Source organism: Lissotriton vulgaris, chromosome 2_1 (genome assembly GCF_964263255.1).
Source record: "Lissotriton vulgaris chromosome 2_1, aLisVul1.2, whole genome shotgun sequence".
In the NCBI taxonomy this organism is placed as follows: domain Eukaryota; kingdom Metazoa; phylum Chordata; class Amphibia; order Caudata; family Salamandridae; genus Lissotriton; species Lissotriton vulgaris.
In genome coordinates, this window is record NC_141687.1 from 34,747,921 (window position 1) to 34,760,864 (window position 12,944).

A 12,944-nucleotide genomic window follows, 5' to 3' on the forward strand; every position below is an offset into this window, starting at 1 on the left:
GAGAACTCCCCTTGAACAAAGAACAGGATGAGGACACGGAGAACTCATTCCCTGGCCCGTCTGCTACCCCAAGACTCCCCTTGAACACAGGACAGGATGAAGAGACAGAGAACTCATTCCCTAGCCCCTCGGCTACCCCAAGACTTCCCTTGAACATAGGGCAGGCTGAAGATACAGAGAACTCATTCCCTGGCCCTTCTGCTACCCCAAGACTTCCCTTGAACATAGAACAGGATGAGGACACGGAGAACTCATTCCCTGGCCCCTCTGCTACCAGAAGACTTCCCTTGAACAAAGGACAGGATGAGGACACGGAGAACTCATTCCTTGGCCCCTCTGCTACCCCAAGACTTCCCTTGAACACAGGACAGGATGAAGAGACAGAGAACTCATTCCCTAGCCCCTCGGCTACCCCAAGACTTCCCTTGAACATAGGGCAGGCTGAAGATACAGAGAACTCATTCCCTGGCCCCTCTGCTACCCCAAGACTTCCCTTGAACACAGGACAGGATGAAGAGACAGAGAGCTCATTCCCTAGCCCCTCGGCTACCCCAAGACTTCCCTTGAACATAGGGCAGGCTGAAGATACAGAGAACTCATTCCCTGGCCCCTCTGCTACCCCAAGACTTCCCTTGAACACAGGACAGGATGAAGAGACAGAGAACTCATTCCCTAGCCCCTCGGCTACCCCAAGACTTCCCTTGAACATAGGGCAGGCTGAAGATACAGAGAACTCATTCCCTGGCCCCTCTGCTACCCCAAGACTTCCCTTGAACACAGGACAGGATGAAGAGACAGAGAACTCATTCCCTAGCCCCTCGGCTACCCCAAGACTTCCCTTGAACATAGGGCAGGCTGAAGATACAGAGAACTCATTCCCTGGCCCTTCTGCTACCCCAAGACTTCCCTTGAACATAGAACAGGATGAGGACACGGGGAACTCATTCCTTGGCCCCTCTGCTACCCCAAGACTTCTCTTGAACATAGGACAGGCTGAAGATACAGAGAACTCATTCCCTGGCACCTCGAGTACCCCAAGACTTCCCTTGAACAAAGGACAGGCTGAAGATACAGAGAACTCATTCCCTGGCACCTCGAGTACCCCAAGACTTCCCTTGAACAAAGGACAGGCTGAAGATACAGAGAACTCATTCCCTGGCACCTCGACTACCCCAAGACTTCCCTTGAACAAAGGACAGGCTGAAGATACAGAGAACTCATTCCCTGGCACCTCGACTACCCCAAGACTTCCCTTGAACAAAGGACAGGCTGAAGATACAGAGAACTCATTCCCTGGCACCTCTGCTACCCCAAGACTTCCCTTGAACATAGGACAGGATGAAGAGACAGAGAACTCATTCCCTGGCACCTCTGCTACCCCAAGACTTCCCTTGAACATAGGGCAGGATGAAGAGACAGAGAACTCAATCCCTGGCACCTCTGCTACCCCAAGACTTCCCTTGAACATAGGGCAGGATGAAGAGACAGAGAACTCAATCCCTGGCCCCTCTGCTACCCCAAGACTTCCCTTGAACAAAGAACAGGATGAGGACACGGAGAACTCATTCCCTGGCACCTCGACTACTCCAAGACTTCCCTTGAACAAAGGACAGGCTGAAGATACAGAGAACTCATTCCCTGGCACCTCTGCTACCCCAAGACTTCCCTTGAACAAAGAACAGGATGAGGACACGGAGAACTCTTTCCCTGGCCCCTCTGCTACCCCAAGACTCCCCTTGAACAAAGAACAGGATGAGGACACGGGGAACTCATTCCCTTGCCCCTCTGCTACCCAAGACTTCCCTTGAACACAGGACAGGATGAAGAGACAGAGAACTCATTCCCTAGCCCCTCGGCTACCCCAAGACTTCCCTTGAACATAGGGCAGGCTGAAGATACAGAGAACTCATTCCCTGGCCCCTCTGCTACCCCAAGACTTCCCTTGAACACAGGACAGGATGAAGAGACAGAGAACTCATTCCCTAGCCCCTCGGCTACCCCAAGACTTCCCTTGAACATAGGGCAGGCTGAAGATACAGAGAACTCATTCCCTGGCCCTTCTGCTACCCCAAGACTTCCCTTGAACATAGAACAGGATGAGGACACGGGGAACTCATTCCTTGGCCCCTCTGCTACCCCAAGACTTCTCTTGAACATAGGACAGGCTGAAGATACAGAGAACTCATTCCCTGGCACCTCGAGTACCCCAAGACTTCCCTTGAACAAAGGACAGGCTGAAGATACAGAGAACTCATTCCCTGGCACCTCGAGTACCCCAAGACTTCCCTTGAACAAAGGACAGGCTGAAGATACAGAGAACTCATTCCCTGGCACCTCGACTACCCCAAGACTTCCCTTGAACAAAGGACAGGCTGAAGATACAGAGAACTCATTCCCTGGCACCTCGACTACCCCAAGACTTCCCTTGAACAAAGGACAGGCTGAAGATACAGAGAACTCATTCCCTGGCACCTCTGCTACCCCAAGACTTCCCTTGAACATAGGACAGGCTGAAGATACAGAGAACTCATTCCCTGGCACCTCTGCTACCCCAAGACTTCCCTTGAACATAGGGCAGGATGAAGAGACAGAGAACTCAATCCCTGGCACCTCTGCTACCCCAAGACTTCCCTTGAACATAGGGCAGGATGAAGAGACAGAGAACTCAATCCCTGGCCCCTCTGCTACCCCAAGACTTCCCTTGAACAAAGAACAGGATGAGGACACGGAGAACTCATTCCCTGGCACCTCGACTACTCCAAGACTTCCCTTGAACAAAGGACAGGCTGAAGATACAGAGAACTCATTCCCTGGCACCTCTGCTACCCCAAGACTTCCCTTGAACAAAGAACAGGATGAGGACACGGAGAACTCTTTCCCTGGCCCCTCTGCTACCCCAAGACTCCCCTTGAACAAAGAACAGGATGAGGACACGGGGAACTCATTCCCTTGCCCCTCTGCTACCCAAGACTCCCCTTGAACAAAGAACAGGATGAGGACACGGAGAACTCATTCCCTGGCCCCTCTGCTACCCCAAGACTTCCCTTGAACAAAGAACAGGATGAGGACACGGGGAACTCATTCCCTGGCCCCTCTGCTACCCCAAGACTTCCCTTGAACAAAGAACAGGATGAGGACACGGGGAACTCATTCCCTGGACCCTCTGCTACCCCAAGACTTCCCTTGAACAAAGAACAGGATGAGGACACGGGGAACTCATTCCCTGGCCCCTCTGCTACCCCAAGACTTCCCTTGAACAAAGAACAGGATGAGGACACGGAGAACTCATTCCCTGGCCCCTCTGCTACCCCAAGACTTCCCTTGAACAAAGGACAGGATGAGGACACGGAGAACTCATTCCCTGGCCCCTCTGCTACCCCAAGACTTCCCTTGAACACAGGACAGGATGAAGAGACAGATAACTCATTCCCTAGCCCCTCGACTACCCCAAGACTTCCCTTGAACACAGGACAGGATGAAGAGACAGAAAACTCATTCCCTAGCCCCTCGACTACCCCAATACTTCCCTTGAACATAGGGCAGGCTGAAGATACAGAGAACTCATTCCCTGGCCCCTCTGCTACCCCAAGACGTCCCTTGAACACAGGACAGGATGAAGAGACAGAGAACTCATTCCCTGGCCCCTCGGCTACCCCAAGACTTCCCTTGAACATAGGGCAGGCTGAAGATACAGAGAACTCATTCCCTAGCCCCTCGGCTACCCCAAGACTTCCCTTGAACATAGGGCAGGCTGAAGATACAGAGAACTCATTCCCTGGCCCCTCTGCTACCCCAAGACTTCCCTTGAACACAGGACAGGATGAAGAGACAGAGAACTCATTCCCTAGCCCCTCGGCTACCCCAAGACTTCCCTTGAACATAGGGCAGGCTGAAGATACAGAGAACTCATTCCCTGGCCCTTCTGCTACCCCAAGACTTCCCTTGAACATAGAACAGGATGAGGACACGGGGAACTCATTCCTTGGCCCCTCTGCTACCCCAAGACTTCTCTTGAACATAGGACAGGCTGAAGATACAGAGAACTCATTCCCTGGCACCTCGAGTACCCCAAGACTTCCCTTGAACAAAGGACAGGCTGAAGATACAGAGAACTCATTCCCTGGCACCTCGAGTACCCCAAGACTTCCCTTGAACAAAGGACAGGCTGAAGATACAGAGAACTCATTCCCTGGCACCTCGACTACCCCAAGACTTCCCTTGAACAAAGGACAGGCTGAAGATACAGAGAACTCATTCCCTGGCACCTCGACTACCCCAAGACTTCCCTTGAACAAAGGACAGGCTGAAGATACAGAGAACTCATTCCCTGGCACCTCTGCTACCCCAAGACTTCCCTTGAACATAGGACAGGCTGAAGATACAGAGAACTCATTCCCTGGCACCTCTGCTACCCCAAGACTTCCCTTGAACATAGGGCAGGATGAAGAGACAGAGAACTCAATCCCTGGCACCTCTGCTACCCCAAGACTTCCCTTGAACATAGGGCAGGATGAAGAGACAGAGAACTCAATCCCTGGCCCCTCTGCTACCCCAAGACTTCCCTTGAACAAAGAACAGGATGAGGACACGGAGAACTCATTCCCTGGCACCTCGACTACTCCAAGACTTCCCTTGAACAAAGGACAGGCTGAAGATACAGAGAACTCATTCCCTGGCACCTCTGCTACCCCAAGACTTCCCTTGAACAAAGAACAGGATGAGGACACGGAGAACTCTTTCCCTGGCCCCTCTGCTACCCCAAGACTCCCCTTGAACAAAGAACAGGATGAGGACACGGGGAACTCATTCCCTTGCCCCTCTGCTACCCAAGACTTCCCTTGAACACAGGACAGGATGAAGAGACAGAGAACTCATTCCCTAGCCCCTCGGCTACCCCAAGACTTCCCTTGAACATAGGGCAGGCTGAAGATACAGAGAACTCATTCCCTGGCCCCTCTGCTACCCCAAGACTTCCCTTGAACACAGGACAGGATGAAGAGACAGAGAACTCATTCCCTAGCCCCTCGGCTACCCCAAGACTTCCCTTGAACATAGGGCAGGCTGAAGATACAGAGAACTCATTCCCTGGCCCTTCTGCTACCCCAAGACTTCCCTTGAACATAGAACAGGATGAGGACACGGGGAACTCATTCCTTGGCCCCTCTGCTACCCCAAGACTTCTCTTGAACATAGGACAGGCTGAAGATACAGAGAACTCATTCCCTGGCACCTCGAGTACCCCAAGACTTCCCTTGAACAAAGGACAGGCTGAAGATACAGAGAACTCATTCCCTGGCACCTCGAGTACCCCAAGACTTCCCTTGAACAAAGGACAGGCTGAAGATACAGAGAACTCATTCCCTGGCACCTCGACTACCCCAAGACTTCCCTTGAACAAAGGACAGGCTGAAGATACAGAGAACTCATTCCCTGGCACCTCGACTACCCCAAGACTTCCCTTGAACAAAGGACAGGCTGAAGATACAGAGAACTCATTCCCTGGCACCTCTGCTACCCCAAGACTTCCCTTGAACATAGGACAGGCTGAAGATACAGAGAACTCATTCCCTGGCACCTCTGCTACCCCAAGACTTCCCTTGAACATAGGGCAGGATGAAGAGACAGAGAACTCAATCCCTGGCACCTCTGCTACCCCAAGACTTCCCTAGAGACAGAGAACTCAATCCCTGGCCCCTCTGCTACCCCAAGACTTCCCTTGAACAAAGAACAGGATGAGGACACGGAGAACTCATTCCCTGGCACCTTGACTACTCCAAGACTTCCCTTGAACAAAGGACAGGCTGAAGATACAGAGAACTCATTCCCTGGCACCTCTGCTACCCCAAGACTTCCCTTGAACAAAGAACAGGATGAGGACACGGAGAACTCTTTCCCTGGCCCCTCTGCTACCCCAAGACTCCCCTTGAACAAAGAACAGGATGAGGACACGGGGAACTCATTCCCTTGCCCCTCTGCTACCCAAGACTCCCCTTGAACAAAGAACAGGATGAGGACACGGAGAACTCATTCCCTGGCCCCTCTGCTACCCCAAGACTTCCCTTGAACAAAGAACAGGATGAGGACACGGGGAACTCATTCCCTGGCCCCTCTGCTACCCCAAGACTTCCCTTGAACAAAGAACAGGATGAGGACACGGGGAACTCATTCCCTGGACCCTCTGCTACCCCAAGACTTCCCTTGAACAAAGAACAGGATGAGGACACGGGGAACTCATTCCCTGGCCCCTCTGCTACCCCAAGACTTCCCTTGAACAAAGAACAGGATGAGGACACGGAGAACTCATTCCCTGGCCCCTCTGCTACCCCAAGACTTCCCTTGAACAAAGGACAGGATGAGGACACGGAGAACTCATTCCCTGGCCCCTCTGCTACCCCAAGACTTCCCTTGAACACAGGGCAGGCTGAAGATACAGAGAACTCATTCCCTGGCCCCTCTGCTACCCCAAGACGTCCCTTGAACACAGGACAGGATGAAGAGACAGAGAACTCATTCCCTGGCCCCTCGGCTACCCCAAGACTTCCCTTGAACATAGGGCAGGCTGAAGATACAGAGAACTCATTCCCTGGCCCCTCTGCTACCCCAAGACTTCCCTTGAACATAGAACAGGATGAGGACACGGGGAACTCATTCCTTGGCCCCTCTGCTACCCCAAGACTTCCCTTGAACATAGGACAGGCTGAAGATACAGAGAACTCATTCCCTGGCACCTCGAGTACCCCAAGACTTCCCTTGAACAAAGGACAAGCTGAAGATACAGAGAACTCATTCCCTGGCACCTCGACTACCCCAAGACTTCCCTTGAACAAAGGACAGGCTGAAGATACAGAGAACTCATTCCCTGGCACCTCGACTACCCCAAGACTTCCCTTGAACAAAGGACAGGCTGAAGATACAGAGAACTCATTCCCTGGCACCTCTGCTACCCCAAGACTTCCCTTGAACAAAGGACAGGCTGAAGATACAGAGAACTCATTCCCTGGCACCTCTGCTACCCCAAGACTTCCCTTGAACATAGGGCAGGATGAAGAGACAGAGAACTCAATCCCTGGCCCCTCTGCTACCCCAAGACTTCCCTTGAACAAAGAACAGGATGAGGACACGGAGAACTCATTCCCTGGCACCGCGACTACCCCAAGACTCCCCTTGAACATAGGACAGGCTGAAGATACAGAGAACTCATTCCCTGGCACCTCTGCTACCCCAAGACTTCCCTTGAACATAGGACAGGCTGAAGATACAGAGAACTCATTCCCTGGCACCTCGGCTACCACAAGACTTCCCTTGAACATAGGACAGGCTGAAGATACAGATAACTCATTCCCTGTTACCTCGGCTACCCCAAGACTTCCCTTGAACAAAGGACAGGGGAGAACTCATTCCCTGGTTCTGCTCTCACACCAGCGCTGACCTCTGCGAGTGCGCCCCTTTCTCTGAGCAGGGAGGGAGGTGAGGCTTCTGCAGGCCAAAGAATGTGACACATCAGAAGGGAGGCAGCTGCCTGTGCCACTTTAGGAGGGACGGGAGGAGGGGACGCAGGGGGCGGGGCCTGGTCTGAGAGTTCAGCACATCTCAGGGTAGAAGATACAGAGAGAGAGTTGGCAGAGCCTAGGCCCTGGGCACCGCCAAGAACAGCGCCCCTCCAGTATCCTGGGTGCAACAGAACCGATGCCCTCAACAGCAAGCCCGGGCCAGGCGACTTGAGCAACAAAGCCAGCACCCTTTCCACGACCTGAACTGTACCTGCCCCGCTCCGTGGAGACACCCGCGCCTTCTCTCTCTCTCTGTCTCTCTCTCCCAGGGGGGTCACCTGCTGCATCCAGCCGGCTTCCGAAGAACCCAGGGCAGCAGTAATCCAAGCACAACCCCAGCCGCAGGTCCTCAGAGGCGGCTTCCTGCCCCAGGTCACCGGGGAGCTCCGCGGCTCCTTCAGTGGAGTGAAGACGGCCCTGCGGCCCAGGAGCGCTCCAGCCGGAAAGAGGCTATTTTGGGACGGGACTTGTGCTGCTGACTGAGGCAGCATAGCAAACGATCATCAGGTGCGGCTGAGGGGCTGTGCGGGGGTGCAGGCCGGAGAGAGAGCACTGGGCGATTCTTTCTAAGGCTTCCACGTGCAGGCCCGTCGTGCATTGGCAAAGTGGGAACGGGAATGTTGGTGACTTGTAAAACCGCAGCCATTGGAGCTGGACGAGGCCCCAGGAGGTGACAATATCCAAGACATCGGCGGGAGATTGCATCAGTATCTAAGCAGACCAAAGAACCTCTGGACGCGTAACTAAAGCACCCATGACTTAAAGGTGGACACGTCGCCAGTGGACCGAACATCCAAGGCTACAAGCTGAACCAGGCCACGCCAGAGGATAATATCCAAGACTAAACGCTGAACCAGGCCACGCCAGAGGATAATATCCAAGACTAAACGCTGAACCAGGCCACGTCAGAGGATAATATCCAAGACTAAACGCTGAACCAGGCCACGCCAGAGGATAATATCCAAGACTAAACGCTGAACCAGGCCACGCCAGAGGATAATATCCCAGACTAAACGCTGAACCAGGCCACGCCAGAGGATAATATCCAAGACTAAACGCTGAACCAGGCCACGCCAGAGGATAATATCCAAGACTAAACGCTGAACCAGGCCACGCCAGAGGATAATATCCCAGACTAAACGCTGAACCAGGCCACGCCAGAGGATAATATCCAAGACTAAACGCTGAACCAGGCCACGCCAGAGGATAATATCCAAGACTAAACGCTGAACCAGGCCACGCCAGAGGATAATATCCAAGACTAAACGCTGAACCAGGCTGGACTGTGAGAACATATCCAAGGCTACAAGCTATAGCAGCAGGCTGGGCCAGAGGATAACATCCAAAGCTACAAGCAACCCAGGCCACGCCAGAGGATAATATCCAAGACTACAAGCGGCACCTGGCCAAACCAGAGGATAATATCCAAGACAACAAGATTTTCCTACCTCCTCTTTATTCTCATAGTTCCAGGACAGCCTTCAAGCCCCCTCATACAAACAATCAGTTATCGACAGGTTGCGCTGGGAGGTTACATCCAAGACAAGCAGATTAAGGCTCCACCGAAAGAAAAGATCCAAAACTTTGAAGTGAACCAGACCGTGCTGGAATATTACACACTAGACCACAAGCGGAACAAGGACACACTGTGAAATAACACCTGGGACTCTACGTATAACATCCAGTTCTACATGGACATAAGCACCTCTTCGATTTCCTCTCAGTAGTACATCACAACCATCTCGGGATATCTTTCAAGGATACTTAGATTAATTTTCATCCAGGAGAAATATGCACCGAGCTCAAGTGCGAATGACTCTATCGAAAGGGGAAGCTGGAACGGGGAGACCCAGGTCAGCACCTCCAAGCCCTAGCCTGGCTCCTAAACGTGCCAGAGTGACCAACGACCAAGTGGTGCCAGATGGTACCACCTGCCTGCCTCCTCAGTTCACAAGGAAGCTAAAGAATGCAGCCATTGGGACTGGCTGCGACATCAGGCTCAAAGTGGTGGTGACTGGGTGCCCCACTCCCACCCTTAGCTGGTACCGGAACGATGAGCCCATCCAGCTCCATGGGCAGGAATATGGCACACTATGGATCCGCGAGAGTAAGATGGAGGATGCTGGAGTGTACACCTGTGTGGCACAGAATGAGTATGGAGAGGCCATGACGCGCGCTGTCCTAGCCATCATTGAGCTGGAAGGTAAGAGGACACCTGCTGGTATCGAGCACTAATGGAGGGCTGGCTACTTTGAAGGAGCCTGTATCTGTGTTCTGGTCTCTGAGTCAGGGAGATTCCTCATCCCCTGGAGAGAGGGCATTTGTTTAATAGATTACAATCTTTTCATCACATGTGGTTGACAGTTGTTTTCGACATTTCTGGTCTTTTCCTTTCTGTAGGTTCAGTTCCAACTGGTATTTGAGACGGGGTCTGTTTGTGTACCGTATCTGTTGACTAACCAAGGAGATTCTCAGTATATTCCAGCGGAACCGATTCCGTTCTGAAACATTCAACTATTATATCAGACAGTTGGATACCCATATTAGTATACCATATAATAATAGTGCATGAGTGGCAGGGTCATGGAGAGGTCAGAGGTAGACCTTTACGTCAGGGTGCTCTATGGTTTCTGAGTAAGTCGGCAAGTGAGTACACAGGCAAATCTGGATGATGGCGACCTGATGAAAGTGTGTCGAGGAGCAAGTGTTGTGTCGGGGGACTAGCCTTTTGCACTCCTACTGCACCTTGTCCACTACAAGGACAACGTGGCCATTCAATAAGCGCTTGCACGCAGGAGGGTTATACAATACATACAAAAATCATAGGCCTCATTAACCCGGCCTCAGTCACCTGATCCATTTGAGATTACGTGCGGTGAAGCAGGAGCGATGACTCGAGTGTAAACAGTATGTCGAGAGCACAGGTGTTTCATGGTAAAGGTGTACACACATGCTGCCTATTTCATGAACACTAGTCAGCCATGTTTGCCACATTACTCCGTGGGAACATTTTGACATTTCCTAATAGGCTGGTGCCTCTAACACGAATGATTCACCCAGCCCTCCTGGAATTTCAGAGAGTATCTTGACACTTCACTTTCTCTACCCTGACCGTACTGACCTTTTAGGGTCATCGTTCTGTTGTAAAAACCCCTTTAGAGACCCTTCCACTTTTCACACAGGGGGGTGCGAGGCTATCAGAGGTTGGCCAAGAACACATTTCCCCTTCTTTACTCCTGCTTCCAGACGAGGCACTTTTTTGATGCAAAGCCCAGTTTGGATATGTTAGTAGAGCAGGATTTGTGTCAAACAATGGGTACTCTGGCAGATGTGTGGCACCTTAGTTCTTTATCTTTGCTGTATAATTTGCACGGTGTGTGTTGTACTTCTGCTCTTGTGTCTATTGATGTAGAGCATCGTGGATTACACATGAACCCTACATTGCTTACTGCATTATATGACTCTGTCCTGATGATAGATTAAATGCCAAATAAAGAGATTCCAAAACCAAAGCATTTGTGCTGATCTGCCCATGTAATGCTTAAGGAACGTCCCATTAATGCAGCGCAAAGCACAGCAGCGCAACGTGCTTTTTGCACTGATAAAAGGGCACCTTTCCACCCAAAACTGCACTTTGCCCTGGAAAGGAACTACAAACCTGTCCCTTAGTGCCCCTTTGCGTCACCTTGTGAAGGCGGAAAGCTTGAGGGAATCTGGGCCTTGAGATGGTCCCAGAATTGACTTGTTGATACTGTACCAGAGTTCATCCAGGCTTTAGAGACCTTTGCACCAGGCCTGTTCCAAGCCTGAAGTTTGATTTTTAAGAACGTTCTTGGCTCTTCCATAGCACATGGCATCAGATTGATCAAGTTGTGGCTGAAACTAATGCCTTCTCCTGAGCTTGGACTGAACAGACGTCTAATGACCAACGATCACCTTCTGATGTGCTGGTAGCTCAGGAAATGAGTCCAACACTATTCAGTTTAGTTCCTTCCGTCTCTGAAAAGGGCAGCAGGAATACTGAATACTGTTCTTTATTCAAGGTTCAGTATTTCCAATTGTATTGTTTCTAATGACTGAACCAAAAACAGGAAATTGAACTGGGTCTTGTGTCGTGAAGCATGTTTTCAAAGCCTGTAACCTGATCACCATGCAGAACTCACCAGGCAGAGAACTGGAAGGTCGGGCATGTGTCTATGACTGTATTCGAGAAGCTCCTGTGAGGAGGGCCAGCCCCAGAAATGAGTGACATGAACTGCCAATGCAGGCAGCTTGCACCTGGCTGGCACTATTGAAGCAGCCTTGTCTTCCTGTACCTCAGGCACCATTTAGCTCGGTGCCCATGATCTGTGGGAGAAGTGAAAGGAAGTCCCCGAGGAGAAAAGTAGCAGTAGATGGTTATCGAGAGCGAAGATCTTTCCGAGGGAGGTGTCTGCAAGATGGAAGCCCCATCAAAGGCGTCAAGCGTTAGGAGCGGCGCTTGTGCACTAATGTTTATAGTTGTGGAGGGCAACATGGGATACTTTGCCTTTACGAGGGAATGCTTGTGTCTTGGCTCTGTTGAGGAGTTGTGTAGTCCGAGTTGTCAGCTGCCTGGTGAATCCAGGAATGACAAATGGTGCATGTCCTAAAAACTTAGCACGATATTGGTGGCAGTTTGGTGGTGTGCAGATTAAGTGAAGAATAATGAATACGGTTCTAAGAATTTTTTTCAAGAAACAGAGCGAAAGTCAACACTTCCTGTCTTACAACTCAGACCACAGGGAGCCTTGAACTCAGAAGTCCCTGAGATACGAAAAATACGGGCTATTTGTGTATGTGACCTTGCGGGCCCAATGTGTGGAGGGAGTGCAGTGATGAAGCATGTCACCTTCGGGTGAGTGAGGGTTCTCGGTCATTAAAAGAAAGATTTTTCGCATATTCACCACTCTATTCTCAAATTTGAATAGAACAGATCTTTAGTGAGTCATCATATTTTTGTGTATGTGCACAGCCTGCTAGCATGGCCCTCGGGAGCTCCCACCGATTTCTGAATGACTGTATTCTATTCTGTTCTAGGTATTTCTAGAGCGCATGGCTACCCCATGGACTTCCCAGCACTTGACACATACCGGTCGCAGAGTCCCAATACACACTGGAAAAAACGAATTAAAAAGGAATGTCTTCAGGTGTTTCATAAAACTCAGTTCGGCCTTGTTCTTTCTCAACTCAGACGCATGGGCGTTTCAGAATATGGGTGCTAAACAAGCGAAGGAACGCCAGCTCTCCTGGCTTTCTTAATCCTGGGGACCTAGAGCAGACGTCGATCAGTGGATCGCAGAGGTCTACTGGGGCTGTAGGACTCAGCAATTGCTGTATCAGCTGTGGGTCCATCATATGCATTCTCCGATGGCT

The 12,944-nt window shown here is 51.3% G+C and overlaps 1 protein-coding gene across 2 annotated transcripts in view; it reads left to right on the forward strand.

The window, feature by feature from the left end:
• Positions 1-7,601: 7,601 nt before the first annotated feature.
• SPEG (striated muscle enriched protein kinase) overlaps positions 7,602-12,944 on the forward strand; it is a 1,422,155-nt gene continuing 1,416,812 nt past the window's right edge. For both annotated transcript variants that reach the window (XM_086954403.1, XM_086954404.1), the window contains exon 1: positions 7,602-9,753. In XM_086954403.1, the coding sequence (XP_086810529.1) occupies positions 9,342-9,753 (412 nt within the window). In that variant the 5' untranslated portion in view covers positions 7,602-9,341. The remainder of the gene's footprint in view (positions 9,754-12,944) is intronic.